Genomic DNA, 27,648 nt, shown 5'->3' with positions numbered 1-27,648 from the left:
TAGCTGATACAAGGCAACAGAGGCAGGATGTAATAGAACTGAACAGGAACCAAGCCCTCCCATCCCCAATGTTGTGCTCTTCACACTTAGATCTGAAGGAAGAGAACTTAGAGCTATTCAAGAATTCATTATGATCTTATGTTACTTAAATGCTTTTACTTCAAAAACTCAATTTTGTCTATTGACTTTAGAGTCAGTAAAAGTTAACTTAAGAAATAAGCCAGAGGCCCCCTGCAGTGCTTTTTCTAGAGATATTCTTTCTCCAAGTCACAGAGAACTCTGTTGGAGATGCCCTTTAAAAGATTTTAGTACATATGCACATTTCTATGTAAATTAATGTTTAATGTTAATGAAGCACATGCCTGATTACTGCTACTATTGCATGTGTGCTCAGTTGCTCAGTCATATCCAACTCTTTGCAACCCCATGGGTGTAGCCCGCCAGGCTCTTCTATCCATAGAATTTTCCAGGCAAGAATACTGGAGTGGGTTGTGATCTCTTCCTTCAGGGGATGTTCCCGACTCAGGTATGGAACCCATGTCTCCTGTATCTCCTGCACTGGCAGGTGGATTCTTTACTACTGAGCCACCTGGGAAGCCCTACTACTGCCAGTAATAGTTACCAAATTACAATTTTGCAATTTTAAAGAATCTGTTTACAATCTTCAGTGAGTATTAACAGAGCAATTTATATCACTGAATTCTAGCAATGCTATGACAACTTATAAAATAATACAACTTAAAATATGGTAAATTAAGGTTGTACATGCCTAAACAAGAACATAAATATAAGTGAAAACCCTACATGACTTTATTTAGCAAAGGTTTGGGTGAGTTGCAATGTAATAAGCAAACATTCCTACAAACAAGCCATAGTTTCTGATCTGCTTTTAACTGAGGATAATTTTACCTTGTAAGGCTGAAATGACTGTCAGCACATGAAGGTCATCTGAATTTCCTTGTCCTAATCTGCCATAACTTCCTTCCCCACAAGCCAACACTGTGCCATTGGCCTGGATGACAAAGGTACAATTTTGACCACATATGACCTAGTATCAAAACACAAAATTAAATACATTATCTTCTATTACATAGCTTTAACATGCAAACATTTAAAATGATTCCATGTATACCCAGGATACCTTTATCAGTTCTTTCATCCTTTCACTAAAGCAGAGGAGTTGACATAACTATGGGATTCCTATAAGCCCTTGATTATTATAAAACTGCTTACTTAACTAGAAGATGTATGAGGCTCATTTGATGATTTAAGACAGTTTAAAACATGTTATTTACAGAGCTTTCAGTCAATTGTGCAGAGTTTAAGAAGAAAATAGATAAAAAGAAGAAAAAGGAAACAGTGATGGGAAAATAGTAAAGACTGGCTGGAAGTCACCAAGAAACAGACACTGGAGGGGATATCTGCAAGAAAGAGTAGTGCATCTTGGGGCTTACTGAGGTAGAGAAGAACGGAAGTGAAAGCAGGAGCCTTAAGAAGAGTTTGGAGATTTAGTACCACAATTATTAGAAGAGGGGACGGGTATCAATGAAATCTGGCTAAAGATCCCAGCAAGCTTATGACCCCAAAGAGAGAATTGATAATTAGCAATATCTTAACATCTATAAATATGTACTGGGCAGGCTTAAAGCTTCATGATGTTAATTATACTTGAAAACAAGAAAAATTTGGGAATATTAACAAAACTTAAGTCTGATAAAAACTCTACAAAACTTTTATTTAGAAGCTTTATATCATGACTTTGTTGGATTCCTCACAATAGATTATGCAGTGGACAAACTATCCTAAAGTAAGCTACTGAACCCAAGGGAATCAGAACTGTCAGTTCTCCAATTCTTTACCCTCCTAGTTACCTGTTGGGCCTGTGAGAATGAGGGAGCTGCTGCAGGTACCATCACATTTCTTCCAGCTTCTGCCAGCTGTCCATGCCTGCCAGCACCCCACAAGTAGACATCACATTTACCTCCCAGGTGCCAGTCCTAGAAAACCACAAACAAATCAAAATCTGATTCGTTAATTCATTCAAACAAGCATCTACTGGTTACTAAGTGTGTAGAAGCCTCTATGGGGGACACCAGGGTATAAACACATAAACATTTAGAACCAGAAGATTTACTAAGAACCGCCATAAAGTTATTGTCCTCTTTACTGACCTCAGGTCTGGAAGTTGCCCAAGACATAATTTGTTCATCCATGCCATTGATCCATTTACTATTATCCTGCAAGACAGGGCAAACATCAGGATCAACTTTGCTAATCAATAATTATCTTTTTTTTTTTTAAGAAGTCTTAAAAATGATCAAATAAATATTTTTTTTAAAGAAAAAGAGAAGCCCAAGATCACATGGTCAGTTACAAGCAGAAAGAAGACCAAAATGCAGCCCTCCTTTTTCCCAGGACATTTTTTGAGAAAATTTTTTGCAAAAGATTCATCTGTTCTTAACTAAGTCTTCTTAAAAAAAAAAAAAAGAACTTGGTAATATTATGAGAAATTAAGAGGAGTTTTACAATCATAACAAACTTGATTTTTACGCATTGTTAATACTTCCCTAAAATGGACTGGAATGGGTGAATTTAACTCAGATGACCATTATATCTACTACTGTAGGTAGGAATCCCTTAGAAGAAATGGAGTAGCCATCACAGTCAACAAAAGAGTCTGAAATGCAGTACTTGGATACAATCTCAAAAATGACAGAATGATCTCTGTTCGTTTCCAAGGCAAACCATTCAATATCACAGTAATCCAAGTCTATGCCCCAACCAGTAACGCTGAAGAAGCTGAAGTTGAAGGGTTCTATGAAGACCTATAAGACCTTTTAGAACTAAAACCCCAAAAAGATGTCCTTTTCATTATAGGGAACTGGAATGCAAAAGTAGGAAGTCAAGAAACACCTGGAGTAACAGGCAAATTTGGCCTTGGAGTACAGAATGAAGCAGGACAAAGATTAATAGAGTTTTGCCAAGAGAATGTACGGGTCATAGCAAACACCCTCTTCCAACAACACAAGAGAAGACTCTACACACGGACATCACCAGATGGCCAACACCAAAATCAGATTGATTATATTCTTTGCAGCCAAAGATGGAGAAGCTCTACACAGTCAGCAAAAACAAGACCAGGAGCTGACTGTGGCTCAGATTATGAACTCCTTATTGCCAAATTCAGACTTAAATTGAAGAAAGTGGGGAAAACCACTAGACCATTCAGGTATGACCTAATCAAATCCCTATGATTATACAGTGGAAGTGAGAAATAGATTTAAGGGCCTAGATCTGATAGACAAGAGTGCCTGATAAACTATGGACGGAGGTTAGTGACACTGTATCGGAGACAGGCATCAAGACCAGCCCCAAGAAAAAGAAATGCAAAAAAGCAAAATGGGTCTGGGGAGGCCTTACAAATAGCTGTGAAAAGAAGAGAAGTGAAAGCAAAGGAGAAAAGGAAAGATATACCCATTTGAATGCAGAGTTCCAAGGAATAGCAAGGAGAGATAAGAAAGCATTCCTCAGCGATCAATGCAAGGAAATAGAGGAAAACAACAGAATGGGAAAGACTAGAGATCTCTTCAAGAAAATTAGAGATACCAAGGGAACATTTCATGCAAAGATGGGCTCAATAAAGGACAAAAATGGTATGGACCTAACAAAAGCAGAAGATATGAAGAAGAGGTGGCAAGAATACACAGAATTGTACAAAAAAGATCTTCATGACCCAGATAATCACGATGGTGTGATCACTGACCTAGAGCCAGACATCCTGGAATGTGAAGTCAAGTGGGCCTTAGGAAGTATCACTACCAACAAAGCTAGTGGAGGTGATGGAATTCCAGTTGAGCTATTTCAAATCCTAAAAGATGATGCTGTGAAAGTCCTGCACCCAATATGTCAGCAAATTTGGAAAACTCAGCAGTGGTCACCGGACTGGAAACGGTCAGTTTTCATTCCAATTGCAAAGAGAGGCAATGCCAAGGAATGCTCAAACTACCACACAATTCCACTCATCTCACACGCTAGTAAAGTAATGCTCAAAATTCTCCAAGTCAGGCTTCAGAAATATGTGAGCTGTGAACCTCCAGATGTTCAAGCTGGTTTTAGAAAAGGCAGAGGAACCAGAGATCAAACTGCCAACATCTGCTGGATTATCGAAAAAGCAAGAGTTTCAGAAAAAAATCTGTTTCTGCTTTATTGACTATGCCAAAGCCTTTGACTGTGTGGATCACAATAAATTGTGGAAAATTCTTAAAGACATGGGAATACTAGACCACCTGATCTGCCTCCTGAGAAATCTGTATGCAGGTCAGGAAGCAACAGTTAGAACTGGACATGGAACAACAGACTGGTTCCAAATAGGAAAAGGAGTACATCAAGGCTGTATAAAGTCACCCTGCTTATTTAACTTATACATGAGAAACGCTGGGCTGGAGGAAGCACAAGCTGGAATCAAGATTGCCGGGAGAAATAGCAGTAACGTCAGATATGCAGATGACACCACCCTTATGGCAGAAAATGAAGAAGAACTAAAGAGCCTCTTGATGAAAGTCAAAGTGGGGAGTGAAAAAGTTGGCTTAAAGCTCAACATTCAGAAAATTAAGATCATGGCATCCAGACCCATCACTTCATGGCAAATAGATGGGGAAACAGTGGAAACAGTGGCTGGCTTTATTTTTCTGGGCTCCAAAATCACTGCAGATGGTGACTGCAGCCATGAGACTAAAAGATGCTTACTTCTTGGAAGGAAAGTTATGACCAACCTAGATAGCTTATTAAAAAGCAGAGACATTACTTTGCCAACAAAGGTCTGTCTAGTCAAGGCTATGGTTTTTCCTGTGGTCATGTATGGATGTGAGAGTTGGACTATAAAGAAAGCTGAGAGCCGAAGAATTGATGCTTTGGAACTGTGGTGTTGGAGAAGACTCTTGAGAGTCCCTTGGACTGCAAGGAGATCCAACCAGTCCATCCTAAGGGAGATCAGTCCTGGATGTTCATTGGAAGGACTGATGTTGAAACTGAAACTCCAATACTTTGGCCACTTAATGCCAAGAGCTGACTCATTGGAAAAGACCCTGACGCTGGGAAAGATTGAGGGCAGGAGGAGAAGGGGACTACAGAGGATGAGATGGCTGGATGGCATCACCAACTCAATGGACATGGGTTTGGGTGGACTCTGGGAGTTGGTGATGGACAGGGAAACCTGGCGTGCTGTGGTTCATGGGGTCTCAAAGAGTTGGACACGACTAAGCAACTGAACTGAACTGAACTGAAGAAGAACTAAAGAGCCTCTTGATGAAAGTGAAAGAAGAGAGTGAAAAAGTTGGCTTAAACATTTAGAAAACTAAGATCATGGCATCCATTCCTATCAGTTCATGGCAAATAGATGGGGCAACAGTGGAAACAGTGCTGACTTTATTTTGGGGGGGGCTCCAAAATCACTGCAGATAGTGACTGCAGCCATGAAATTAAAAGATGCTTACTCCTTGGAAGAAAAGTTATGACCAACCTAGACAGCATATTAAAAAGCAGAGACATTACTTTGTCAACAAAGATCCGTTCAGTCAAGGCTATGGTTTTTCCAGTAGTCATGTATGGATGTGAGAGTTGGACTATAAAGAAAGCTGAGCACTGAAGAACTGATGCTTTTGAACTGTGGAGAAGTTCAAAGAAGACTCTTTGAGAGTCTTGAGAGAGGACTCTTGAGAAGACTCTTGAGAGTCCCTTGGACTGCAAGAAGATCCAACCAGTCCTTCCTAAAGGAGATCAGTCCTGGGTGTTCATTGGAAGGACTGATGTTGAAGCTGAAACTCCAATACTTTGGCCACCTGATGCAAAGAGCTAACTCATTGGAAAAGACCCTGATGGGGTAAAGACTGAGGGCAGGAGGAGAAGGGGACAACAAGAGGACGAGATGGTTGGATGGCATCACTGACTTGATGGTATGAGTTTGGGTAAACTCCGGGAGTTGGTGATGGACAGGGAGGCCTGGCGTGCTGCGTATCATGGGGTCACAAAGAGTCGGATATGACTGAGTGATTGAACTGCACTGAGCTGATAAAATCCTTTACCATCAACTATCACTAACATATTGGAGATTCAAAGCTAATCACTTCTGAGCACCCACAGGTACAAGGTCATTTGCAGGAGCCATCACCCCTGTGAACTCCAACAGTTGTGGGCAAGTCACTTCATCTTTCTAGGCTTCAGTTTCCTCATCTACATATGACATACTTGAGAGAAATGAGCTCAGGAGAATACTTCCTGACTAAAATAATCTATATTTAGATTGTTCTTGTTGTTTAGTCACTTGCTGCTGCTGCTGCTGCTAAGTCGCTTCAGTTGTGTCCGACTCTGTGCGACCCCAGAGAAAGCAGCCCACCAGGCTCTGCCGTCCCTGGGATTCTCCAGGCAAGAACACTGGAGTGGGTTGCCATTTCCTTCTCCATGTTTAGTGACTTAGTCATGTCCTACTCTTTGCGACCCCAAGGACTGCAGCACGCCAGGCTTCCTTGTCCTTTACCATCTCCCGGAGTTTGCTCATTTTCTTCAATTCACATATTTTTGAATATATGAATATATTTAATAAATGAATTGGTAAGTTCATTTATCCACAAATAAATATTCAATAAATGAATATATTCAAATATGTGAATATATATTTGAATATATGAACAATACAATGTTTTACATTGTATATATATTAATATATTCAAATGTTTGTTTATATAAATCTTAATTAGGTAAGGGGGTTGTTAGATCAACTGCTGGCCTGCACTATCTACCCAGGCATTTTATCTCTATCACAGTTTAGTGTCTAGACACTCTCAAATACAATCACAAAGAAATGACAACTAAAATGCCTTCTCAGATTCTATTAAACATGTTTGAAGTGCTAAATAATTTAGAATCTATATATGGAATAAATCTAAAAAGATGGCCAGGAAAAGATGCTAAAATATATTTACAAATATATATGTATACTAACAAGGTACCTAAGAACAAGAAAATGAGAAAATATGGGATGATGTTTTTGAAAACTAGCAAGTTTATACAAGCTCCACAATTCTCATAATCAATCCCTGTCACCATAGAAACCTTTTATCAGACTGAAGGTGACTATCTGAAAGCAAAATATTTTGAGTTTATCTAAGGGTTGCTTCTTGCTCTATTCAAGCCAGCAAATACTTACTGTTTGTCTGCTATTTGTTAAACAGCCATATAACACAATCTCAGTTACATATAGTAGTAGCTCATACGACACTTACCATTAGGAGTACAAGTTCATCCTCTGGAACAGGCTCTAGATCTGGAACAGTAAAAGATTCTGGAAACTGTGCTCCATTTGTCAGGGCTTCAGCAGCTTTTATGGTGGTGGAAAAGCACTCTAACCAGGCCCACTCATTTGGATTCCAGGATGCAGGGTCAGGGAGGCAGTGCTGGTGGTGTGGGGGCACTGGCGGATTACACAGCAGCTGATCCAGATGAAGTCCCACAGCAAGGGAAGCCAGACACTGCATATAGGGGCTGTGAACAAGCTGGTCTCCACAAACCACATGAGGCTAAAAGAAAAGGCAGGGATACGATGCTGAAGGGCCTCTGCCAAATATTATAAATTAGCCTACTGCATTCTGAAAGCCTGTAGTCATATTGTAACTTTACTGGTTCTTTTTTAAGCTTTTTACTTTGAAATAATTTTAGGCACATAGAGAGTTATAGAGATTAGTGCAGAGAATTCCTATAAAACCCCAATCACCTCTAATGTTAACATCTTATATAACCATGGTACATTAATGAAAACTAAGAAATTAACATTGGTTACAATAATAACTAAACCACAAAACTTCATGGTGCTTCCCACTATGTTCCTTTTCTGTTCCAAGAGTCAATCCAAGACACTACACTGCATTCAGCATATTTTCATTACAGTTTTACAGTTTTTTGTTGTTAGTTAACAATAGCAAAAAAAGGGCAGAAAATTGAACCATGGAGACCTGCACCCTCTCACATTCCTCCTTTACCAAAAGAACCCTGGTAGCCACCAAAGACAGACTTCTTCCACTGTCCTCCCTAGATGTACTAGAGCAACTTTGTGAGTGACTGAGTGATTCAGAAAAGAAAACCTGGGCAAACCTCATTGAAATTAACTGGGTATGGTAACAGCTGATCAGTGTAGCACAGCCACAAACAAACAAACAAAAAGGAAAAAACCCCAAAGAACTTTGCTTCAGAGCAGCATGCTGTGACTACTGAGGGCTGGAAGACAGGTTACACAGGATCATGACCTGGGCACAAAGTCCAAACTCCATATTTCCCATTCTAGTATTTAATGACCCTACTTATTTAGTTCAACCTTAGCTCTTCCACTAAACTTTCCACAAATATTCACCTGATAAGTGGACAGGATATTTACTCTGATGCCCATATCCACTCCACCTCCCAACTTTGGGATAGCAAAGCCACACAGAAATAGATATTTGGGTTAGAAAAGGGAAGATGATGTACTCTGAAGTACAGGGGGTTTAAAGAGGTTTTGAATGAACAAATAATCTGAAAAAGAATGACAGAAGCACTATACAAATCTGAGGGTTATTTAAAAATTTTACTCCCACTAAAATAAAGTAAAAGCAGGTTTAGGATTACTGAACAATTGTAGGCATGACTTTTTTTCATTTGCTTCTGCCCAAATAGCCCCACTTATTTTACTCAGATCTCATACTTTTAAGGGATAAATTCAAAGCTACAGTTCAAATTCCAAAGCACCAGTCATCTGTATATCTGCAAGAGTGACTGTAATCAGTTACCTTTTCATATGCATACTGCTCCTGAAGCATCATGGGTAGCCGCTCCAGAAATGCTCTCATGCAGGGAGCCATGTTTAATCCCAGAATACCTTGTTGTTTCAGTGCTGTCCTACAGGTTGCTAAAACATGATTGGCAGCAGTCCATTCTGCTGTACAATTCACGACCAAAACATCCTGATGAAAAAGAAACCATGCCACAGGATATTTGTTTAAATAAAAGAGAGGCAATTCCACCACCATTTATATATGAGAAATTCCTTCCAATAACTGCATTAAATACTTTTGCCTTTTAGACATTTTATGCTATACTTTTAATGCCTAGGAACTTCAAAACATCCTAAATTTTGTCTAAGGTAAAAAAAAGTGAATAAGAAATAACTATAAAATTTGTGAACTACCTTGAATTAGCTGATTCTTCTTAAAGAGACATTAATTATTTGCTATTTCATAGGACTTATAGGAAAATCATCCAGGATATTTCAACAGTCTGACATGATCAAAGGGATACTAGAGGAAGCAGTACTCTGCTGACTGACACACATCTACAGGAGAAGCAGCACTGCCCTATGGCTCTATGGTTTATTCTATGCAGGCCACTACTACCTATGGTCCGATTCTATATTTTACATCTAGTAGGACTGTTCATGCAGGTTTATAGCTCTATTTTAATATTACTTAACCACATAAAATGTAAACCAAAGCAGGATATTGGCACTACTCATTAGGGGTATGAAAAGCAATATTGTAAGATATGAAGTGAAAGTGAAGTCACTTAGTCATGTCCGACTCTTTGCAACCCCATGGACTGTAAGAGAGAATGTCATCACAAAATTATTTCACAGAAGAGGGCTAGTATTTTTTACTAGAACATTAAATTTGAAAGCCAAGATCTATTCTGAATACTTGAGTGAAAGGTTTATGAGGTGGTCCTTCTTTTTAGGGAAAATTATTTTAAGATAATTTAGTCCTATTTCAAAAATCATGGCAGAAAGTAAAAAGTTCTCTTTATAACTTCCAGTGGAAAGTCATTCAATAATTAAGCATTTTCCCCAAAGTACAGTGTATAGAAGAGTACTAGGTTCTAGTTTTCCTTCTGCCACTAGATAGTTGCATTATCTTGGGCAAGTAAAAATCCCTCTGGATATCAGTTTTCTCCTCTTAAAGTGGGATCCTTGGACTACGATTTCAAAGATACCTTAGAGGTTAACAACTTATGATTTGATTTAATTATAAAATTACCTTTGATCTATTTGAGCAAGCAGCCACCCCAACATCTGGAATCCATACTGTGGTCTGAATAGCTCCAGAGCCAATCACAACAGTTTGCAAGACAGAGCCATCCTAAAATGAAATGTATTGATCAATACACACTCCTTAACTGGTTAGCCATTACTTACATTTTAAATGTATACTTCACATTCACAAAAACTTATTCTAAAACCTACATTTAGCTAAATTCGGCAATGTCAAACTGCATATTACTATCCAATTCTCTAGGACCTTTTTAGAAGAACTTTAAAAATACATCACTAAGAAAAATTAAAGGGCAGAGAATTCTGAAAAGGGTTTCTTCAATATTCAAGATATTATTACACAAAATACTCCTAAGATTGGTTGGGTTAACTTTTAATGTATGTAAATTAATATAAAAACATTTCTGAAGATGAAAATAACATCTATACTCTTACCCTTAAAGACCAAATGTTCATAAGGCCACCTAATCCACCAGACACCAGGGCCAACCCATCAGAACTAAAGGCAACGGTCCGTACAGGGGTGATGTGTCCTCGCAACTGATAAACACACTTGGCTCCAACTGATTTCCTATATCCATCCTGCAATTAATTTTATTTTTAACAAACATTGAAATTAAAACAATTTATAATTCATTCTTGGAAATTTTATATTTCAGTATAAAGTTGGGAAGAGGGAAGGACAACTTTCTCATAAGGGTCAGCCTGACGGAAAATAATAAGATACAAACCTGGTTATCCTTCACTGATGCTATTGCATCTTTTTTCTGTTGTTGTACTTGTAATCTAGTTCCCTACTCTTCAAACAGACTACATTTGTTTCAATTATCCCTCAGAAATAGGAAAAATTCTAACTTTTACCTTTTGCGGGGGCAGGGGGACACTGCCACAAACACGTGGGATCTTAGTTCCCTGACCAAGGATCAAGCCCCATCCCCTGCAATCGAAGTGCAGTCTTAACCACTGGACCACCAGGGAAGTCCACTTCTACTTTTTAATGAGTGTTTTAATTTTAAAATTTCGCTTTATGTAATTTTCATTTTTTGCCTCTAACATTTGTAAATTGCACATGCTGGTGCCATACAAACAGGTTCCTTTTTCTGTTATGGTTCTGTCTGTCACATGGTATTTAATCTCAACTTAATCTCATGTTTGCTCTGCAGGTTTTAGCAATGAGATAGCTAAGGCCTGTCCAAAGGGCTACTTTTTAGCAGAGAGGGCAAATCAGATTTATCTCAAGTGCTCTTACCTCTGCTCCTGTGGTATTTTCTTCCTAGTAGTGAGCTATCCACTCTCCTCACCTCTTTCTGTCTTCAAGCTCCCTTTTCCTTTTAGTTACTAGACAGTATAATACCAGATATACTCATTTACCCAAAAATGACATAATGTATTTCCTCTAGGAGTATTTGTATCATAAACAAAAAAGAAAGCAACAGAAGCTGCAAACTGGAAACTCAGGGATATAATTCAACTGGCCACCCAGGGTTTTAAGGAATTTTCGAGTCAGATGCCAATGTTTAGTATTGGGAAATTTTACTTAAAACACTGAATTTTTGGTTTCTATCAAAAAAATTAGGCAATCCGGTAACAATAGGATCTCATTTCTAGAGGGTGGCAATCAGCTTGTGGCAGTTATGCCCTTTATATGAAGCTGTGCACCCCTGGGTGTGTGCATGTATGTATGTATGAAGCATATGCACTCCTGGGGTGGGTGGGGGTGTGTGTGTGTGTGGAGTATTTTACATTCTCCGAGATAGAGAGTGTGTGTGGTGGGGAGTGTTTTACCTTCTCCATACCTTCCAATTCCCAGCTTTGTGAATTTACGTTATTTACCCAGACTGCTCTGTGAGCATCTACTGTAATTTTCATTTTCGGCCACATCATGCATTTTGGCATCTTAGTTCCCTGACCATGGACTGATCCTGGGGCTACAGCAGTGAAAGTGCCAAGTCCTAACCACTGGGCCACCAGGAAATTTCCCGTCTACTCTAATTTTTAACCTCTGTTTAATGTAAAGGAATGGTTCTATAGATGGAATTCTGGTTTCAGTAGAAGATACTTTGGATAGGAGTGCTCCTGTGGTGTTCCTACTTCACTGTACCAAAAACCTTTAACTTGGGACTCACCTACTGGTAGTGTCAATTATATACCATAAATGATCAACACTTGATATTTACTGAGTATCTCCCCTTAACAAGTAATTATGGTATCTCTGACTTACAAAAAAAAATAAATAAAGCTAATTCAAAAAGCATACAAAGTATGACAATTATTCACATTTCCCTAAATATTCTTGACATTTGAGATACCAAGTAGGAGGACTACTTGATAACATATACTATCTAAGGTTTCAAATAAAGTCTTGAAAAAACACTAGAACACTTACCTGGCAACTTGATTCCTGGTCCCACCATCCTTCTGAACTAGTCACACTGGTCTGTGTGGTATCTTGGGGAATACGCCAAACACATACTAAGCCACTCTGACAGCCACTTGAAAAATTTGATCACATAAAACCAAAACATGTCAATATATAGAAGTAAAAATATTTTCAAACAGCAATCAATTAAGACCTGATAGAACTACTACAATATATTTAAAAAATTTATTTGTGGTAGGTATGCTATAATTTCACAAGAAATACAAGTAGGACCCATGTTTTTACCAATATTACATGGGATAAAGGAGATGGCATATCTTTGGATTGCATAGCCAAAGCTTCACATTGGAAAACTGTTCTTTATTTCTCTACAGTAATCTTATGGTATTATATATTTTAAGAATAACTGGTAATAAACAGTTTAAAATTCTTGAGAAGCCACACTTAAAATGCAAGTAACAGGCTACACTAATATAAAGATTAAGACACACACACACACAAATTTATAACATACGTGGCCATCAGTAAATGCAACTTGGATCCTTTTCCTGGAAGGCTGCACCAAGCAATGCCATTTACAATAGATGGATGGCAGAGTGAATGTAGACAGCGCCAGCACCCTGAAATTGGTCCCCAGAGTTTCACATTTTCTTCTTTGGCACATGTCATAAGAATATGACCTGTTGGGTCCCACTTCATACTAGTAAGAGTATCCTTAAAATGGTAGAGGGAGAAAAATACCATAGTAATGCTTACTTTACAAACACTTAAAACTTAGTAATTTATGACCTATACTTCTATCGCTTCCCTGGTGGCTCAGATGGTAAAGCATCTGCCTGTAATGAGGGAGTCCCATATTCGATCCCTGGGTTGGGAAGATCCCCTGGAGAAGGAAATGGCAACCCACTCCAGTCTTCTTGCTTGGAGAATTCCATGGATTGAGGAGCCTGGTAGGCTACAGTCCACAGGGTCGTAAAGAGTCAGACACAACTGAGCGACTTCACTTCACTTCACTTCTTCATACTTCTATCACTCAATTATTTTGAAATGGACATTTTATGCAAATCAGATACTATTACATTATTTCCAACCACTAACTAACTCATCGTTTATATATATATAAATATATATATTTGCTGCATTATATATATTTGCTGCAGTCAAAGCCCAATAAATGTTACTTGATGAATGAATTATGAAATTCTAATTCAGAAGGAATATGTTATCTTTCATCATCATTTTTAAAGGTATTTTTATTAACTACTGATTATCAAAATATGAAAAAGAAGAGGCTTTTTTTTTAAAAGAAGAATCTCTTACACCAAAAATAGCTAATACTATGAGAATCTGGGACATGTTTTATGTTTATACGGTTGTCTTCACTGGGTTCTTCTGATTTTTTTTAAATTTATTTTTAATTGAAGGATAATTGCTTTTAATTGAAGGATAATTTTTCACAATATTGTATTGGTTTCTACCAAACATCAACATGAATTGGCCATAGGTTTACCCATGGCCCCTCCCACTTGAACATCCCTCCCATCTCCCTTGCCATCCCACCGCTCTAGTTTGTTCCCGAGCCCTGTTTGAGTTCCCTGAGTCTTATCAGCAAATTCCCATTGGCTATTTATTTTACATATGGTAATGTACGTTTCCATATTACTCTCTCCATCCATCCCACCCTCTCCTTCCTCTCCCACCAGCTGTGTCGATAAGTCTGTGCTCAATGTCTAGTGTCTCCACTACCGCTTGGCAAGTAAGTTCATTAGTACCATCTTTCTAGATTCCATATACATGTGCTAGTACACAATATTTGTTTTTCTCTTTCTGACTTACTTCACTCTGTATAATAGGCTCTATTCCTCTGACTATTTTACCCTCCTTCACACGTTCCAACGTTCCAACTGGCTTCATGAATTTATGTTACTTAACTAGTGGCCCCATAAGCTTCTGAATTGGTAACTTCTGTTTAAGGTAACGGAATCATTCTTCATAAATGGAATTGCCAGCATTACTGGGAGGTACTCTGACCAAGGTATCCTATATCACTGTTTCGGTTTTATCTCTTACCTCAACGGCTTTCTTACACAGACTTCTCCATTTATATACATGGTCCAAAAACTTTGTATAACAACAGAATATTAAATCACAAGTGACTGAGGTAAAAAACATTTTTTGAGAAACTAGTATCAAGCAATACTACAGTATAAAATAAGAAAAAGTAATAATTTGGTAAAGATGCTTTACCTTATGTGCATCAATTAGAACAATGCCTCCTTTCTCAAGTGGTTCCTTTGTTCCCAGTAACAATTTTCCATCAAAATATCCCACTGCAAATGGTCTGTCTTCACTGAACCAAGCAATGCAAGTTACAGACACTAACATGATAAAAACAAAATAAAAATTTTATAAAGAAAATGAGAGACTTATTTGTCGTTGTCTCACTTTAAAAGAGACTTTGCAACAAATATATACCACTACAACTACTGGAAGTAAGTTTACAAACATCTCTTTAATGCATTTAGACAAAATGTAGGCTTAGAGCAGGGATTTCATGCAACCCACTTTAAAGGTGTTATTTGTAAGTGATAAGGAGTATCTCATTTTTAATCTTTCATTCTTTTCAAGTGGTTTTTGAAAAAGAGAAACAAAAATTGAATTCCCTTGCTGATTTTAAGTCATTTTAGGCTCTCTCCTTTTGGACCAGAATCTACCATGAAACTAACAAGTGAAATAATCCAACTCTTAGGTAAAAAATTACCTACCCTTTCTTTTGCTTAATATTGCCTATTCTGTGTGTTTGCATAATCTATCAAACATGTTATATTCTAACAATCTATATCCATATTTGTTTTAGTATATGTAATACCAGAAGGCTACAAAAGAAGTAAAAAACAGTTTCTGTGGGAGTACAATGGGGACATGGGAGTTGAGTAAATGTGAGAAAGGCTTTGCATTGTAAACCTTTTTATTTCTTTTTTTGCCATGCCTTGTGGCATGTGGGATCTTAGTTCCTTGAACAGGGATCAAATCTGTGTCCCCTGCAGTGGAAGTACAGAGTCCTAACCACTGGACTGCCAGGGAATTTCCCACTGTATCTTTTTAAACTAAAATTTTTGAACCATATGATGGTATTATCTATTTTAAAAATCTAAAAAAAAACAACAACAACAAAAAAAACAAACCAAAAAACCTGTTCTGTTCTGTTAAAAGAGTACCACAGAAGCTGGGCCTAGGATCTGTGAGATATCCTACTCCCCCAAATCATCTAACAGAACTGTTCAGTATGATGCTGAGCCATCCAAAATGAAGAGAGTGAGAAAATAAGTGAAAGGCTTCCTAGTATGACTCTCAAATCAGGAACATCCCTCTCCTCCTCCTCCTTCCTCATTTCCTTAATTTCACACATTTGTTAACAATTTCATCTCCATCAATGGTTATTATCTTTTTTCCTCTTGGACATTCTCAACTTTGTAGAGAGACCTCAAGAGCACTATAAGTGTTCAGACACTTACACAAAAGATAAATAGTAATTTAGGTCTTATTTTGGCAGTAATGTGTGGTAGGAGTTGATAGAGAACTATCTTTCAACTTAGCAGCTAACTAAAATGAAATACCAACTGGGCAATTTAGAAAACAAAACCAAAATTTTTTATTTACTCAGCATTTGCTGAAAGAGTATATCTATTTGATTAGAGGGAACACTTTCTCAACCAGATACAAGTCTAATCATTTACCATCCTTTCGATAGCAATGCTCCAGTTCTCGACGGTGCATGGTGGATACATCAACAACTTCAATCAGTCCTAGAGATCCATCCATCCGTCCCACCAACAACAATTCTGGAGACTCTCCTGACCAGGCTGTAGATGGACCCTCTTCTGGCCAAGCCAGAGCAGATACCCAATGAGGCTGAATATCTACTAACCCTTTTCCTCCTAGAGAAGGAAAAAATGTTAACTAGTTGTCATTTAATTCTTAAGAGCAATAACAAAAAGAAGTACTATTTAACACGCTCAAAGCAGTTCCCAATTTCATAATAGCCTACTAATGAATAAGACTGCAAGGCTGGATCCTTCATTTATATACTACATTTGATTATCAAATCGAGTTTTTCTGTAACTATTAATAGCAAAAAGAGATAGCTTTTATACGAGAAAGAATAAAGGAAATGTCAGTATACAAATGCCACTTAATTTTCCTAATAATTACTGAAAACCAAATTAACATATGAAATTCATCTATAGTTAAGGCTAGCAATTTCTCAATTAAGCAAAAGCAAATAAAAATACTGGTAAGCCAAAGATTACAATAATAATTTTTATTTTCCAGAGATATATTAAAAATCAACAAGAGTTTGTACCTGTGGAAGAGACAAAATTAACAGAAATATTTCAACTGATTCAAAAGAACACATAGCTGGAAATGTAGTGATTGCTACTTCTCTAATCCTAGGCTGAATGCTGAATGGTACATAAAAGGAATTTTTAGTTTACAATTACCAGGTTAATTGAAACTCTTAGAAATGAAAGTCAGGAAATGAACACTATTTCTTTAATTTAAATCATACTATGCATAGATTTCCACAGTTGGTAAACAGATTGTGAGATTCAAGGTGAAGGGAAGCCAATGTTTGAACTTAGAAGGCTAAGAGAAAGAGTACCTTCAGTAGTTTACTAGTATTTATGTGCCTCTTACCATTAACTTGCCAGATATTCACCATCTTTTCCAAAGCCCCAGCTAGGTATTTGCCACTGATACTCCAGGAAACAGGTGAGAAACTTGGATCACTGGGTGATCCTAGGCTTTCCTCAGCATCACCTTCCCTAGAATACAACAGGTAAGTATGGAATTCTAATCCATCATCCAAAAGGAAACTAAATCCTAAATCTTAAAATAAGGGTTTTATATAGACCGTAGTACATAAACAGAGATTCTTACATTTCAAAAGCTTGGCCAGTAGTATTTGACAATCACATAATTGCTAGTGTTTCTCATAATGTGAAAATTGTAGAATTACAAAAGAGTATTACTTAGACAATTCATCATTTAATGTACTACATAATTTGTCAACAAAGATATTCTGATTCTGCATGGTTTATACATATGATTATTGCTCAGGGCACACTGATTCTTGCTTGCCTAATAGCTAGGGAAGTTTTATATTTAGCTATAAAAATAGAAAAAATACTACACTGTGCTATAGAAGAAATATCATTACTCTTAATTCCTAAATAATCCTTGAAGAATGATGGAAAATAAGCCTATTGTTTTGTAGAATTGAACATGTTAGCAGAGTAGACCCTGATTTAATTCTGAGTAAGTCCAGATATTGACAGTTAATATTTTTATCTTCTAAGTTACTATCTAGCAGGACTTGGTGGTCCAGTGGTTGAGAGACCATCTGCCAATGCAGGGGACAGGGATTCGATCCCTGGTCTGGGAAGATTCTACATGCTGAGAGGCAACTAAGTTTGTGCAACGCAACTACTGAAGCCCCTGTGCCTAGAGCCTGTGCTCCGCAACGAGAGAAGTCACCCAATGAGAAGCTCGTGCACTGCAACTAGAGTGTACCCGCTACTCACCACAACTAGAGAAAGCCCATGCCCAGCAATGAAGACCCAGTGCAGCCAAAAATTAATTAATTAATTAAATACTATCTTGCAAAAAACCAAAACAACACATTGGAAACTGTTCTGAAATAAAAAATTGTAAAAAACTTTAGTGACAATTTGATTATACTAACACAACCAAGATGAAGCATGTTTAGGATTCTCCTATTTTTAAATGTTACCCAAGGGAACTAACGCCATTACTCACAATCTGTTGAACACACAGGTCTGTTGCAGTGAATACTGCTTCTTGGTGACATTCCAAACCCGGATGGTGCCATCATTGCCACTTGTAGCCAACAGTCCTTTTTTATTACACCAAACACAAGTCATTACCTAGTAAAGATAAAAAGTCCAGCAATATGTGAGCAAGTTTTAACTCAAATGATTCTGTAATTTGAAAGAGTTCTATCAAATGAAAATTAAATCTACCATGAAATTGTAAAAGTATCCATGTTATAAAACAGTATGCATGGTCTAATTCTTTCTAATTGGCTTGTAAATATACACCTATATGAGATATACCTTTAAAATACTATGCCCAAACTCATTTGAATTATCTTAGACTTGTTACAATCTTAATTAAACATGTTTGTTTAATTAAAAAATGTTTTTTAATCCAACAAAATAGAAGTATTCAATATGTTCTATGAAACAAATTATAAGACTAAAAAATGATTTTTAAATTGGGAAAGTAGAGGTCAGTCTTCATTTCCTAAAGTTCCCTTGTCACTGCTCAGGGGCCTAAGTGGGTTAGATTAAAACAGTAGGGTCAACTTCTTCTCCTCTTGCATATATAAGCTCTTATCTTTCGTGAGGTTATTCCTTTGGTTTTCTTCTCATTCCCCATCTGATGTTCCCATTTGTATCCGATTATACAGCATGCAACATACACATGTAGAGAAAGGAGAGTCGGTAACTAGCAAATACTGATAATTTAGCACACACATGTACGTGCGTAAGAGAGAGAGAGAAACAGAGAAAGAGAGACACACATATACACACCCCATGATCTAAACTTTCAGCTCCTGGAGAACAGCAGAAACTATTTTATCTTACATAAGGTGATCAACACACTTGGGGCTTAAAATACACACTCTGTTCTGATGCGCCTCCAACTTGATAAAGGAGCATTTTCTGAGATCTCCTCCCATATCAGCAAGCGTCTGTGGAGCAGTCTGGTTGTCGCGGTCATGTGCGGCAAGAGTGCGCACGAGCTGCTGAGCAGCCCACTGCCTGTGCTGCGAGGACAGCCTCGAGGAGAGGCAGCAGGCTGCCAGGGCGTTAGCCAGCTCCAGAGGGCCTGCAGCAGAAGGGTCACAGGGAGGATGGGCATACAATTGGGCAGTTAAACCTGCTTAGACAAAACAATGAAATGATGCCCGGGTGAGAGCTGGTGCTGGTGAACAAACAAAAACGGGTTAACCCATCTTTTAAGAATTAGCACTTTCTCAAGTAGTCATTTCACTAAGATATGCATACAAGTTATAAAGCATTTATCTCACATAAAATTCCATAATAAATCCGATTCACTGCAAATATACATTTATATACATTAATCAACAGTCTTTGCTCTAAGGATACATAGACTGAGAATACAGCAGACATCAGTTTAAGACCAGGGCAGAGCAAGCATGTCCTAAAAATTTAAGAGTTTGGCTTCTGCTGCTCAAAAGTGATCTTAATAGCCAATCAAGGGACTGCCTTGATAGATCCAAAAGACCATCTCTCTTGGCCAAATGGTGAAGAGAAGGGTACATAGTGTATTTAAGTAGTCCCTTCAAGTATATCGTTTTAAGACAAAGAGAAAAACAGCATTACTTTATATAAATTATATTACAGAAACCTACCGTGATTATTATCTATGGTTACTCAAACCATAATCAAATAAAATAATCTAATTAAAAAAGACAAATTTGGTATATTTTCTAGTATTTATTTCCATGCACAATGAAAACGTATCCAGGCACTTTTCTTATGATCTAACTTAACTACACATTGCTCAGGTGCTCAGTCATGTCCAACTCTTGGCAACCCCATGGACTGCAGCACGCCAGGCTTCCCTGTCCTTCATCTCCCAGAGCTTGCTCAAACTCACGTCCATTGAGTCAGTGATGCCATCCAATCATCTCATCCTATGTCGTTCCCTTCTCCTGCCTTCAATCTTTCCCAATAGCAAGGTCTTTTCTAGTGAGACAGCTCTTTGCATCAGGTGGCCAAAGTATTGGGAGTTTCAGCTTCAGCATCAGTCATTCCAATGAATATTCAGGACTCATATCCTTTACGATTGACTGGTTTGATCTCCTTGCTTTCCAAGGGACTCTCAAGAGTCTTCTCCAATGCCACAGTTCAAAAGCATCAATTCTTCAGTGCTCAGCCTTCTTTATGGTCCAACACACACATCCATACATGACTTATGAAAAAATCATAGCTTTGACTAGATGGACCTTTGTTGGCAAAGCAACGTCTCTACTTTTTAACATGCTGTCTAGATTTGTCATAGCTTTTCTTCCAAGGAGAAAGCATCTTTTAATTTCATGGCTGCAATCACCATCTACAGTGATTTTGGAGCCCAAGAAAATAAAGTCTGTCACTGTTTCCACTGTTTTCCCATCTATTTACCATGAAGTGATGGGACCAGATGCCATGATCTTCATTTTTCGAATCTTGACGTTTAAGCCAGCTTTTTCACTCTCCACTTTCACTTTCATCAAGAGGCTCTTTAGGCTCTTTCTTCCATAAGTGTGGTATCATCTGCATATCTGAGGTTATTAATATTTCTCCCATCAATCTTGATTCCAGCTTGTGCTTCATCCAGCCCAGCATTTCACATGATGTACTCTGCATATAAGTTAAATAAGCAGGGTGACAATATACAGCCTTGACGTACTCCTTTCCCAATTTGGAACCAGTATGTTGTTCCATGTTCAGTTCTAACTGCTGCTTCTTGATCTGCATACAGGTTTCACAGGTGGCAGGTAAGGTGGTCTGGTATTCTCATCTCTTTTAAGAATTTTCCACAGTTTATTGTGATCCACACAGTCAAAGGCTTTGGCATAGTCAATAAAGCAGATGTTTTTCTGGAACTCTCTTGCTTTTTTTATGATCCAATGAATGCTGGCAATTTGATCACTGGCTTTTCTAAATATAGCTTGAACATCTGGAAGTTCACAGTTCATGTACTGTTGAAGCCTCGCTTGGAGAATTTTGAGCATTACTTTGCTAGTGTGTGACATGAGTGCAACTGTGCAGTAGTCTGAATATTCTTTGGCATGGCCATTCTTTGGGATTGGAATGAAAACTGATCTTTTCCAGTTCTGCGGCCACTGCTGAGTTTTCCAAATTTGCTGGCATATTAAGTGCAGCACTTTCACAGCATCATCTCTTAGGATTTGAAATAGCTCAACTGTAATTCCATCACCTCCATAGCTTTGTCATAGTGGTGCTTCCTAAGGCCCATCTGACTTCGAATTCCAGGATGTCTGGCTCTAGGTGAGTGATCACACCATCAAGGTTATCTGCGTCATGAAGACCTTTTTTGTATAGTTCTTCTGTGTATTCTTTCCACCTCTTCGTAGCATCTTCTGTTTCTGACAGGTCCATACCATTTCTGTCTTTTATTGTTTCCATCTTTGCGTGAAATGTTCCCTTGGTATCTCTAATTTTCTTGAAGAGATCGCTAGTCTTTCCAATTCTATTGTTTTCCTCTATTTCTTTGCATTGATTACTGAGGAAGGCTTTCTTATCTCTCCTTGCTATTCATTGGAACTCTGCATTCAGATGGGTATATCTTTCCTTTTCTCCTTTGCCTTTTGCTTCTCTTCTTTTCTCAGCTATTTGTAAGGCCTTCTCAGACAACCATTTTGCTTTTTTGCATTTCTTTTTTTTGGAGATGTACTGTCTCCTGTACAATGTCACAAACCTCCAACCACAGTTCTTCAGGCACTCTTTTCTATCAGATCTAATTCCTGAATCTGTCACTTCTATGGTATATGTTGTTATATAATTCATCACATATAACAATGAAGAAACATTTTTAAAAACATTGATTAAAAGACTGTATATTTAAATCATATGAAACTTACCTTTCTTTTCAACTTCTGACTTATCATAATTAGGTCTCAATTTGGCCCCTTTGTCTGCTAGTAATGCCACAAGAGCCTGAGTTACAACAAAATTTGGGGAGGTTACAAGCTTATTCTCTTCAGCAATTCCTCGGAGAAAGCTAGGTAGAAACTTTCGCTGAATTGGATCGTCAACTGTGGTTAGATTTACACCTGTGGCAGCAGAAATCAAGTTCTGAAGAGGCAATCAGAACAAATACATTTAATTTTTAATTTTGGAAAAGAAGCTTTTTACTTCACAAGTTTCTTTAAGAATTGGTTGGAAAAAGCTATACAATAAGAAAAGCACTGAAAACTACTACCCTACCTGTGTACATAACTGCACCAGGAGCTTTGCAGCACTAGGAGTGTTTGATGCTAGACATCCCACTGCTGTGCTCAGATAGGCCAGGCAGGAAATGGGCTTGTTGGCCTTGCTGTGCCCGCCTCGTGAGCGTTCTGAAGCGCTTGCCACGGCAGAAGGACTGGTGGAGAGGCCCGCTCTCCCTGCTGCAGCCAAGCACATGAGTCGAACCAAAGTCCGGATATCGGTAAGCCCCAGAGATTCGAGACCAGCAGCCAGGCTACAACTGGAACCACTGCCAGAAAAAGAACACACTTTAGATACATAAAGAAAACAGACTTAAGTGACCATCTGGAGCCCCACATACAATCCATAGCACCAACAACCAAAATAAAAGGCAAGGTGCACCATCCTAGTCATACATGTCCTACTGTATGTATGCATGTATGTATTGTAACAGATGTCCAAAAATAAAAACCTGGAAACTGTTATTGAAACTTTTGTTTTAATAAATATCGACATACACTTGAAGTATATCTGAATTATCAAAGTATAATTTAGAGGAATGTTCATAAACCGTGAATTTTCACAAACTGAACAAACCTATGTAACCACCTTCCAGATCAAGAAACAGAACACTACCTACACCCTAGAAGACGACTTGGGCCCTTCTCAACGTCCAGGCCCTCTAAAATAACTACTATTCTGATGGTTAAGGCCATAAATCAGTTTTGCTTGTTTTTGAACTTCATACAGATAGGATAATAAAGTGTGTATTCTCTTATGTCTGGCTTCTTTTATTCAATATTATGCTTGTAAGATTCATCCATGCTGTTGCAGTATTAGCAGCAGTTATTCATTTTCACCCACAGCAGATGTGGGTTCAGTTCCAGGCCATGACAATAAAATGAATACTGCAATTTAGAAGGCCAAATTTTTTTTGTTTTCCAGTGCATATAAAAGTCATGCTTACATTATACTGTAGTCTGTTAAGGGTGCAACAGCATTATGCCTAGAAGAACAATGCATTAATACATCAGATCAGATCAGATCAGTCGCTCAGTCGTGTCCGACTCTTTGCGACCCCATGAATCACAGCACACCAGGCCTCCCTGTCCATCACCAACTCCCGGAGTTCACTGAGACTCACGTCCGTCGAGTTAGTGATGCCATCCAGCCATCTCATCCTCTGTCGGCCCCTTCTCCTCCCGCCCCCAATCCCTCCCAGCATCAGAGTCTTTTCCAATGAGTCAACTCTTCGCATGAAGTGGCCAAAGTACTGGAGTTTCAGCTTTAGCATCATTCCTTCCAAAGAAATCCCAGGGCTGATCTCCTTCAGAATGGACTGGTTGGATGTCCTTGCAGTCCAAGGGACTCTCAGGAGTCTTCTCCAACACCACAGTTCAAAAGCATCAACTCTTTGGCGCTCAGCCTTCTTCACAGTCCAACTCTCACATCCATACATGACCACAGGAAAAACCATAGCCTTGACTAGATGAACCTTTGCTGGCCAAGTAATGTCTCTGCTTTTGAATATGCTATCTAGGTTGGTCATAACTTTCCTTCCAAGGAGTAAGCGTCTTTTAATTTCATGGCTGCAGTCACCATTTGCAGTGATTTTGGAGCCCAGAAAAATAAAGTCTGACACTGTTTCCACTGTTTCCCCATCTATTTCCCATGAAGTGGTGGGACCGGATGCCATACACAGCTCAATTTAAAAATACTTTAATGCTAAAAAATGTTAATCATCTAAGCCTTCAGTAATCTTTTTGGAACAGTAACATCAAAGATGTGATCAGTAGATCACAGGTCACCATAACAAATATAATAATGAAAAAGCTTGAAACAGTCCAAGAATTACCAAAATGTGATACAGAGACATGAAATGAGCAAATGTTATTGGAAAAATGGTGCCAACAGACTTGTTCAACTCAGGGCTGCCACAAACCTTCAATTTGTTAAAAAAAAAAAACAAACTAATATCTGTAAAGCACAATAGAGTGCAATAGAAAAAGATATGGCTGCCTATATAAATGAAATTTACCATAATTCATTTCTCTATACAGATGAGAGCATGGGGCTATTATGAATGGCACTGCCGTTCTTTCCGATGAAAGAATGAATGCTCTTTCCGACACCTCTGGGTACACGTATGTAAGCATGTCTGTTGGATATATACCCAGAAGTGTTTTCCTGGGTCATAAGTACATTAATACTCACGTTTAGTTGGTACTATCTATGAGTTTTCCAAAGTAACTATCCTAATTTATTTTTGCACTAGCAGTGTGTGAGAGGTCTAGATGTTTCACATCCTCATGATCACTTTTCTCCCCTCAGTCTTTTAAATTTTAGCCATTTTGATGGGTGTATAGTCGTACCCTACTTTCATTTCTCTGAAGAGTAATGGGGCTGAACATTTTTCTGTTCATGTTTACTGACCATTTCAAGATCTTTTAAATTATTTTGTACTGTGTCCATTTTTCTTTTTCTTTCTCTTATTGGATTTTAAGAATACTTTATATATTTTGTTGGTTATCTCCCATTCCATGGCTTTTTTTTTTCTTTCTGACTTTTTACTTCCTATATGACTTTTGCTGAACCAAAGTTCTTTTTTAACGTAGTCCAATTTATCAATGTTTTTCTTTAAAGTGAATGCCTTTTGTGAGTTGCTTAAGAAATCTCTGCTTGTTCTAAGATCAAGAGTAAAATCTTCATTATCTTACAGAAATGTTACTGATTTATGTTTTACATGTAGACCAAAAGATCAGTCGCTCAGTCATGTCCGACTCTTTGCGACCCCATGAATTGCAGCACGCCAGGCCTCCCTGTCCATCACCAACTCCCGGAGTTCACTGAGACTCACGTCCATCGAGTTAGTGATGCCATCTAGCCATCTCATCCTCTGTCGGCCCCTTCTCCTCCTGCCCCCAATCCCTCCCAGCATCAGAGTCTTTTCCAATGAGTCAACTCTTCGCATGAGGTGGACAAAGTACTGGAGTTTCAGCTTTAGCATCATTCCTTCCAAAGAAATCCCAGGGCTGATCTCCTTCAGAATGGACTGGTTGGATCTCCTTGCAGTCCAAGGGACTCTCAGGAGTCTTCTCCAACACCACAGTTCAAAAGCATCAACTCTTCGGCGCTTAGCTTTCTTCACAGTCCAACTCTCACATCCATACATGACCACAGGAAAAACCATAGCCTTGACTAGACAAACCTTTGTTGGCCAAGTAATGTCTCTGCTTTTGAATATGCTATCTAGGTTGGTCATAACTTTCCTTCCAAGGAGTAAGCGTCTTTTAATTTCATGGCTGCAGTCACCATCTGCAGTGATTTTGGAGCCCAGAAAAATAAAGTCTGACACTGTTTCCACTGTTTCCCCATCTATTTCCCATGAAGTGATGGGACCGGATGCCATGATCTTCGTTTTCTGAATGTTGAGCTTTAAGCCAACTTTTTCACTCTCCTCTTTCACTTTCATCAAGAGGCTTTTTAGTTCCTCTTCACTTTCTGCCATAAGGGTGGTGTCATCTGCATATCTGAGGTTATTGATATTTCTTGCCTTGAGAACCCCATGAACAGTATGAAAAGGCAAAATGACAGGATACTAAAAGAGAAACTCCCCAGGTCAGCAGGCGCCCAATATGTTACTGGAGATCAGTGGAGAAATAACTCCAGAAAGAATGAAGGGATGGAGCCAAAGCAAAAACAATACCCAGCTGTGGATGTGACTGGTGATAGAAGTAAGGTCCGATGCTGTAAGGAGCAATATTGCATAGGAACCTGGAATGTCAGGTCTGTGAATCAAGGCAAATTGGAAGTGGTCAAACAAGAGATGGCAAGAGTTAATGTCGACATTCTAGGAATCAGCGAACTGAAATGGACTGGAATGGGTGAATTTAACTCAGATGACCATTATATCTACTACTGTGGGTAGATATAATTTCTTCTTCCCTCAGAAGAAATGGAGTAGCCATCATGGTCAAAATGAGTCCGAAATGCAGTACTTGGATGCAATCGCAAAAATGACAGAATGATCTCTGTTCGTTTCCAAGGCAAACCATTCAATATCACAGTAATCCAAGTCTATGCCCCAACCAGTAACGCTGAAGAAGCTGAAGTTGAATGGTTCTATGAAGACCTACAAGACCTTTTAGAACTAACACCCAAAAAAGATGTCCTTTTCATTATAGGGGACTGGAATGCGAAAGTAGAAAGTCAAGAAACACCTGGAGTAACAGGCAAATTTGGCCTTGGAATATGGAATAAAGCAGGGCAAAGACTAATAGAGCTTTGCCAAGAAAATGCACTGGTCATAACAAACACCCTCTTCCAACAACACCGAAATCAGATTGATTATATTCTTTGCAGCCAAAGATGGAGAAGCTCTGTAACAGTCAGCAAAACCAAGACCAGGAGCTGACTGTGGCTCAGACCATGAACTCCTTATTGCCAAATTCAGACTTAAATTGAAGAAAGTAGGGAAAACCACCAGACCATTCTGGTATGACCTAAATCAAATCCCTTATGATTATACAGTGGAAGTGAGAAACAGATTTAAGGGCCTAGATCTGATAGATAAGAGTGCCTGATGAACTATGGAATGAGGTTCGTGACGTTGTACAGGAGACAGGGATCAAGACCATCCCCGTGGAAAAGAAATGCAAAAAAGCAAAATGGCTGTCTGGGGAGGCCTTACAAATAGCTGTGAAAAGAAGAGAAGCGAAAAGCAAAGGAGAAAAGGAAAGAGATAAACATCTGAATGCAGAGTTCCAAAGAATAGCAAGAAGAGGTAAAAAAGCATTCTTCAGCGATCAATGCAAAGAAATAGAGGAAAACAACAGAATGGGAAAGACTAGAGGTCTCTTCAAGAAAGTCAGAGATACCAAAGGAACATTTCATCCAAAGATGGGCTCGATAAAGGACAGAAATGGTATGGACCTAACAGAAGCAGAAGATATTAAGAAGAGATGACAAGAATACACAGAAGAACTGTACAAAAATATCTTCATGACCAAGATAATCACGATGGTGTGATCACTTGAAAATACTGGCTTTTATACAGTTTGAGGTTGGAGCCAAGACTCACTTTTTTGCTGAAGTGAATAAACTATGACCTAGCCCAAGTTACTGAAAAGATTACCCTTTCCTCGTTGCTCTGCAATGTAAGCACTGTCATAAATTAA

General features: G+C 38.5%; 1 protein-coding gene across 13 annotated transcripts in view; it reads right to left on the bottom strand.

The window, feature by feature from the left end:
• The window catches only part of HERC1 (HECT and RLD domain containing E3 ubiquitin protein ligase family member 1), a 210,961-nt gene that overhangs the window by 22,435 nt on the left and 160,878 nt on the right, over positions 1 to 27,648 (bottom strand). For 10 of the 13 annotated variants that reach the window (XM_027553787.1, XM_027553788.1, XM_027553790.1 and 7 more), the window contains exons 49-64: positions 22,490 to 22,760; positions 22,144 to 22,357; positions 19,156 to 19,412; positions 18,267 to 18,394; positions 17,145 to 17,272; positions 16,184 to 16,384; positions 14,694 to 14,824; positions 12,961 to 13,160; positions 12,453 to 12,558; positions 10,502 to 10,648; positions 10,053 to 10,154; positions 8,814 to 8,987; positions 7,278 to 7,571; positions 2,172 to 2,237; positions 1,872 to 1,997; positions 910 to 1,048 (exon numbers count right to left, since the gene is read on the bottom strand). In XM_027553787.1, coding sequence (XP_027409588.1) covers positions 910 to 1,048; positions 1,872 to 1,997; positions 2,172 to 2,237; positions 7,278 to 7,571; positions 8,814 to 8,987; positions 10,053 to 10,154; positions 10,502 to 10,648; positions 12,453 to 12,558; positions 12,961 to 13,160; positions 14,694 to 14,824; positions 16,184 to 16,384; positions 17,145 to 17,272; positions 18,267 to 18,394; positions 19,156 to 19,412; positions 22,144 to 22,357; positions 22,490 to 22,760 — 2,684 coding nt within the window. The remainder of the gene's footprint in view (positions 1 to 909; positions 1,049 to 1,871; positions 1,998 to 2,171; positions 2,238 to 7,277; positions 7,572 to 8,813; positions 8,988 to 10,052; positions 10,155 to 10,501; positions 10,649 to 12,452; positions 12,559 to 12,960; positions 13,161 to 14,693; positions 14,825 to 16,183; positions 16,385 to 17,144; positions 17,273 to 18,266; positions 18,395 to 19,155; positions 19,413 to 22,143; positions 22,358 to 22,489; positions 22,761 to 27,648) is intronic. The other 3 variants (XM_027553796.1, XM_027553797.1, XM_027553798.1) reach the window with 1 other exon arrangement.

This window comes from Bos indicus x Bos taurus, chromosome 10 (genome assembly GCF_003369695.1).
Source record: "Bos indicus x Bos taurus breed Angus x Brahman F1 hybrid chromosome 10, Bos_hybrid_MaternalHap_v2.0, whole genome shotgun sequence".
NCBI classification, from domain to species: domain Eukaryota; kingdom Metazoa; phylum Chordata; class Mammalia; order Artiodactyla; family Bovidae; genus Bos; species Bos indicus x Bos taurus.
The sequence above is the reverse complement of the archived record's forward strand: the minus strand, read 5'-3'. Positions and strand labels throughout refer to the sequence as shown.